The 6,000-nt window shown below is 38.6% G+C and overlaps 1 protein-coding gene across 2 annotated transcripts in view; it reads right to left on the bottom strand.

The window, feature by feature from the left end:
* dtnbp1b (dystrobrevin binding protein 1b) overlaps window positions 1-3,556 on the bottom strand; it is a 48,797-nt gene extending 45,241 nt beyond the window's left edge. The window contains exon 1 of one of the 2 annotated variants that reach the window (XM_072675843.1): window positions 3,338-3,556. In XM_072675843.1, the coding sequence (XP_072531944.1) occupies window positions 3,338-3,380 (43 nt within the window). In that variant the 5' untranslated portion in view covers window positions 3,381-3,556. The remainder of the gene's footprint in view (window positions 1-3,337) is intronic. The other variant, XM_072675845.1, reaches the window with a different exon arrangement.
* Window positions 3,557-6,000: the final 2,444 nt, after the last annotated feature.

Consider the following 6,000-nt stretch of genomic DNA (forward strand, 5'->3'; position numbering starts at 1 on the left):
TTGGCTGCTGTCAAAGTGGCTCAGTGGCCACTTATTGAACAGAACTGACTGTTCACTTGCTGCCTAATACATCCACCCCTTGACAGATGCCACTGTGCCTGGAAGTGTGCACTGTTATACTGACAACATGGCTAAGCACTTCAACTGTCTTGTTCATAATCCGTGACACAAAGGCTAGTCATTCTGACGATACTGATATGTTCATTTACATAAATACTTTAAGGACCCAAGCTAAAGATTTTGAGCATGTTACAAAGCTTTTGCTGGTAATCCAGTGTGGGGTACTGTTTGTATAAACTGTATAAACTGGTTTAGGATTGAATGTGTGTACCCTTGTCTAAATAAATGTAAGGGGTATATGGACAGTGGTAAGTGTGGTAGAATGGGCACACCTGGACATCACCTATGAGCTTTCAGTGCATGTGTCACTGGTTTATTGCACTGCTGTGGCCAACAGAACATTGAGCTCTTGACAGAACATCCTGCTGACTCCTGTCTTACACTGCCACTGCCAGACTTTTCCATCTCCCTTCCATTTAAAAACATGAACTATCCAGTTGTCCGTTGTCCGCCTACTGCCATAATATGAACACAGCATAAGAGAGCATTCAGTAAAATGACTTGTCCAACCTCACAACAGTTGCTAAGAGCAAACACATCTGTGGATAGAGCATGGATAGGTTAAGAACTTATGAATGTTGAATATATCCAGAGAAGAGAGAGAGAGAGATAGAAAGAGAGAGAGAGCAGGAGAGAGAGAGGCTATGATAAAAAGGTAGTTCTTTGCAGCAGATCTGATCAATGTCTGAGCTAAAGCAGTCTGGCAGCCTCAGCAACATTTATGTGGATGAAAGAATGAGTATGTGCGTGCGTGTGTGTGTGTGCGTGTGTGTGTGTGTGTGCGCGTGTCATGATCACACAGTGAACCCCAGTGCTCCATTAATCACTGCGCTAAGATCACACACACCCCTCCACCCCCATGCCTGTGTCTCCATCTCTCCCCAGGAGACACCCTGAGGACTCAAACCACTCTGTACTTATACACACACCCACACCCCACGCTCCCTAAGTGCACCCCACCCTCAACTCTGCATTTACACACATCCATCAGCTCTGTACTCAGCCCCTCACATAGAACCATACTCACCTCCCCACACAGCTCCGTACTTACACACACTTCGCAGCTCTGTACACACACACACATACACACACACACACACACACACACACACACACACACACACACACAGATCAGCTCAGCTCCATACTCACACACACACCCCATAGCTTCGTACTCAGCCCCCCAACACAGTTTCATACTCTCCTCCCCCCACAGCTCTATACTCACACACCTCAAAACTTTATAATCACACACACACACAACTCTGTATTCATACACACCCACAGTTCCATAATCACACACACACACATACACACAGCACCCTACTCACACACTTCCCACAGCTCCATACTCACACACACCCCACAGCTCCATACTCACACACAACCACAGTGCAGTTCTGAACTAATGCACCACACAGCTCCATACTCACACACACCCCACGGCTTCATACTCACACACACCCCACAGCTCCATACTCACACACACCCCACAGCTCCATAGTCACACACACCTCACAGCTCCGCACTCACACACTTCACAATTTCAAACTCACACACCCTACAGTTCCATACTCACACACAAACACAGCGCCCTACTCACGCACACTTCACAGTTCCGAACTAACACACCCCACAGTTCCGAACTCACACACCCCACAGTTCTGTACTCACACACATCCCACAGCTCCATACTCACACTTCCCCCACAGCTCTGTACTCACACCCCAGCAGTGTCGTATTCACACACTCTTCAGTCTGTTTACAAAAGGCAAAAAGTTGTCTTCACATACGTGTCCCTGCACCACCATACATGATTTCACAACTACAGGAGTGTTACTGAAGGAGTGTTTACTTAAAGATTTAAAGGATTCCCCTTACAAAGACCTGCAGCTCTGACCAAACATCAAACCATCTCAACTCCACTACCAGAATCAGCTTCATACCACAGGTGAATGTGTAATATACTTAACAGAGCAAGCCAGCACATCAGAGTCTAAACAAACACACAAGGGAAATAGAATAGAATAGAATATAGAGATGAAGTGTAAAACAGACTAGAGAGAATAACACAGTATATAACACAATAAAATCTAAAAGAACAGAACAGAATAGAACACAATGTAACAAAGTAGAATTGAACTGAGCTGAACAGATTCTAACAGAAGACTGCAGAATATAAAAGAATAGAATAGAATAGAATAGGACAGAATAAAGTACAATAGAAAAGAACAGAACTGAACTGAAGACAAAATTTTATATATATATATATATATATATATATATATATATATATATATATAGATAGATAGATAGATATAATAGAACACAATGGAATACAATGAATAAAATAAGTGAACTGAATAGAATATAAAAGAACAGAAGACAGCAGAATAGTCAAGAATAGACTAGAACAGAATAGAACACACTGGAACAAAATATAAAAGAATTGAGCTAAATATAACAGAACAGAAGACAATAGAATAAAATAGAACACAATGGAACAAAACATAAAGGAGTTCAACTGAATAGAGCAGAACAGAACAGAAAACAATAGCATAGAATAGATTAGACTAGAATAGAATAGAATAGAATAGAATAGAATAGAATAGAATAGAATAGAAAAATAAATGAAACAACCAAACAAAGTTGAAAAGAACTGAACTGACTATAATATAACAGAACAGAAGACATCAGAAAAGAATAGACTAGAATAGAATAGAACACACTAGAACCAAATATTAAATAAAGGAACTGAATAGAATAGAACAGAACAGGAGACAGTACAATATAATAAATTAGATGGGAATAGAATAGAATAGAATAGAATAGAATAGAATAGAATAGAATAGGACCAAATAAATAATAAATGAACTGAATAGAACAGAACAGAAGAATAGACTAGACTAGACTAGAATGGAATAGAATAGAATAGAATAGAACCAAATATAAAATAAATGAACTGAATAGAATACAATAGAACAGAACATGAGAATAGACTTGACTAGAATATAATAGAACAGAATAGAATAGAATACAATAGAGGTACAAAAACACTACATAAATGTATGCAGTACATTTGTAAAACCAAACTGACCACTGGGCTGCCCTCCCCCGCACTTACACATCTGTCAACATCTGTCAACATCTGCCAACACCCACATGTGGATGAGATGACCACAGCCTAGAAGAGAGAAGAACCAAACTGCAGACTTACAGGAATTCCTTTTGCTGCTGTCGGCTGAGCCTGGGGAAGACATGCTGGACGGACGTAGAATTTCCTCAAACAGCGAGCCTACAGATACTCATCCTGAGACACACATGCACACACACACACACACGTACACACAAAGCTACGGTGTGAGTTTCTGTCAGAGGCGGCTGTGTGTTTGTGTGTGAAGGCAGCGCTGAGGCTTACTGACTGGGAGGCAGAACACACAGTGAGTGTGAGTAGCTGGGAACATACCACTGAGAACCTGAGGATGAGGGGGAGATCAGAGAGAGAGAGAGAGAGAGAGAGAGAGAGAGAGAGAGAGAGAGAGACAGAGAGAGAGAGAGAGAGAGAGAGAGAGAGAGAGAGAGAGAGAGAGATGAATAGAGTAATAGTGTGTAATAGTCACATCTCTCTGCTCTGCAATCCAATTCAAACCAATAAACCCTGACACGCACAGACAAACACCTTGTACACCTAACACACACTTACTTACTCAGTGGTCCCCATAGGCTGTCCCCATTATGCATGAAATTTACCTTCAAAATTATCTTCTGAATGCCTTCATTCTTCAATCTTATGAACAACCCTGTAAAGCAAAGCACTAATGGATGATGAGGACTGATGCAATGTGGTAGGCAAACATCAAACTTAATGCTTAGATCAGAGACAGAGGTAATTAATTAGAAAGGGTGATTAGCTAAATCACTATTAAAGGGCCATTTCACCAGTTTTTATATAATTAAATTGCCTAAATATTAATAATAGTAATTCAGAGTAGTCTAGTGAGAAATGCTCAGTTCTGGAGATATTATCCAGTCAGAATTGTTCAGAGTGGTGGTAAATGGAACCAGATCTCTGGAGAGGTTAATACATTAAAAGCTTCATCACAGGACGTTTCTATATAAAATTATTATAACTTGTCATAAACATTAACCTACTGGCATCATGCCTTAATGCCAGACATGGGCTAGAGGAGTATTAACAGCCTACAACACTGAGGCCAGGCAGTCAACCAAAAACATATAAAGACACTTAAGAGAAGGCAGCCCCAGAGAAAAGACAACACACTGATGGCAAGTGTCAGTGACTGGAGGACTCGCCCTGTATGTAAAAAGATAATGCCAGGAGCCAATGGGAAAGACTAAGTATTGCTCAGATGTTGTATTGTACAAACAGGTCAGTGTATATTATTATACCAGCATAGCTGACTCAATTACATGCAACTTGTATTTGTACACACTTGAGATATATATATATATATATATATATATATATATACTCAATTAATACTGTATAAAATAGTAATTTTATTAAAAAATGTAATTAAAATGTAATTCCTTATTCTTCTATATACTTCTTAAAATAACAGTTGGGCTGTTAATTCACAGATAATGTCTGTATGTTTTTACAGTTTATTCCTCTGCTATTATTAAACTGTGTGCAAATCTGCAATCCAAACAATATGATGAATTATGGGTATTCCATGTCCACTACTGCTCATCATATTAAAAACGACTTATTGCGGTGCACTGTGGCACTGTGGCATTGAAAAGTCTGGCATAGTGGCATAGTGTGGCATAGTGTCGGAAGCATTGCTAATTCTAGGGTTGGCTATAAATGGGTGGGTGAATTGGCAGTACCTGATTGGGAGAAACATCGAATGAAAAAAAAAATTATTTGTTTATTAATTCATTTATTTAAAGCAGTTTTTCTCAACCCTGGTCCTGAAGGGGCCCTGTCCTGCATATTTTAGTGTTTAGTGTTAGGGTTGGGAGAAGGGAAAACACTAAAATGTGCAGCCTCCAGGACCAGGGTTGAGAAACACTGATTCATAGTACCCAGACTGTACAGGGACTGTAATTAATACAGTTAATAAAATTACATACTTAACAAAATAATAATCTGATCCATGGAATTCTTTTTTTAAGACATACTTGATGTACAATTAAGACAATTCATTACACCTCCACAAACACACACACTCACACTTCACCCTCCAGCAAACCCAATGGCCTTCAATCATAATGTCAATACTGCACCTCGATGAGTGAACTCATTGACTCTTAATGGTCCTTTATCGGAGGCTACAGTCAATTCAGTACTACCAGCATTAGAACGGATGAATAATTGAATGTATGTTAATAACAGTATTAACATGTTATCATAGAGCTAAACCAGTTACAGCTTACAGTATAAAAAATGGAAAGAAAATCAATGAGACATTATGCAGCAGACTGTTACAACTTATTTTAGACAGAACAATGAGGATTAGAGCATGACCAGAGATGTTTGTATGTACTGTTTTTAATCATATAAAAGACATTTCTATTGTAGATACATATGTAAAATGATTGAAGCTACTTTACAAAACCATGTTACATCACATTTCAGATGTGTCCAGTCTGACAGCCAATTCTATGTAGTTATAAAGATAATTGATATTAGTAATGACATGTATTTGAAAGGTAGTGATTAAATCTTCTTAAGACACAAAACCTGTCTGAAAAATACATAATACATAAATACATAAATTATATTATTTATCATTTAATCAATTTAACAAATTCTTGTTGATCCCCACAAACCAGTGAATATTGAAGAAAACACTTAACGTACAAATGTAGTAATACAGTTTAATCTACATTGTGTATGTTATTACTTTACAA

This window comes from Salminus brasiliensis, chromosome 3 (assembly GCF_030463535.1).
Source record: "Salminus brasiliensis chromosome 3, fSalBra1.hap2, whole genome shotgun sequence".
Lineage (NCBI taxonomy): Eukaryota > Metazoa > Chordata > Actinopteri > Characiformes > Bryconidae > Salminus > Salminus brasiliensis.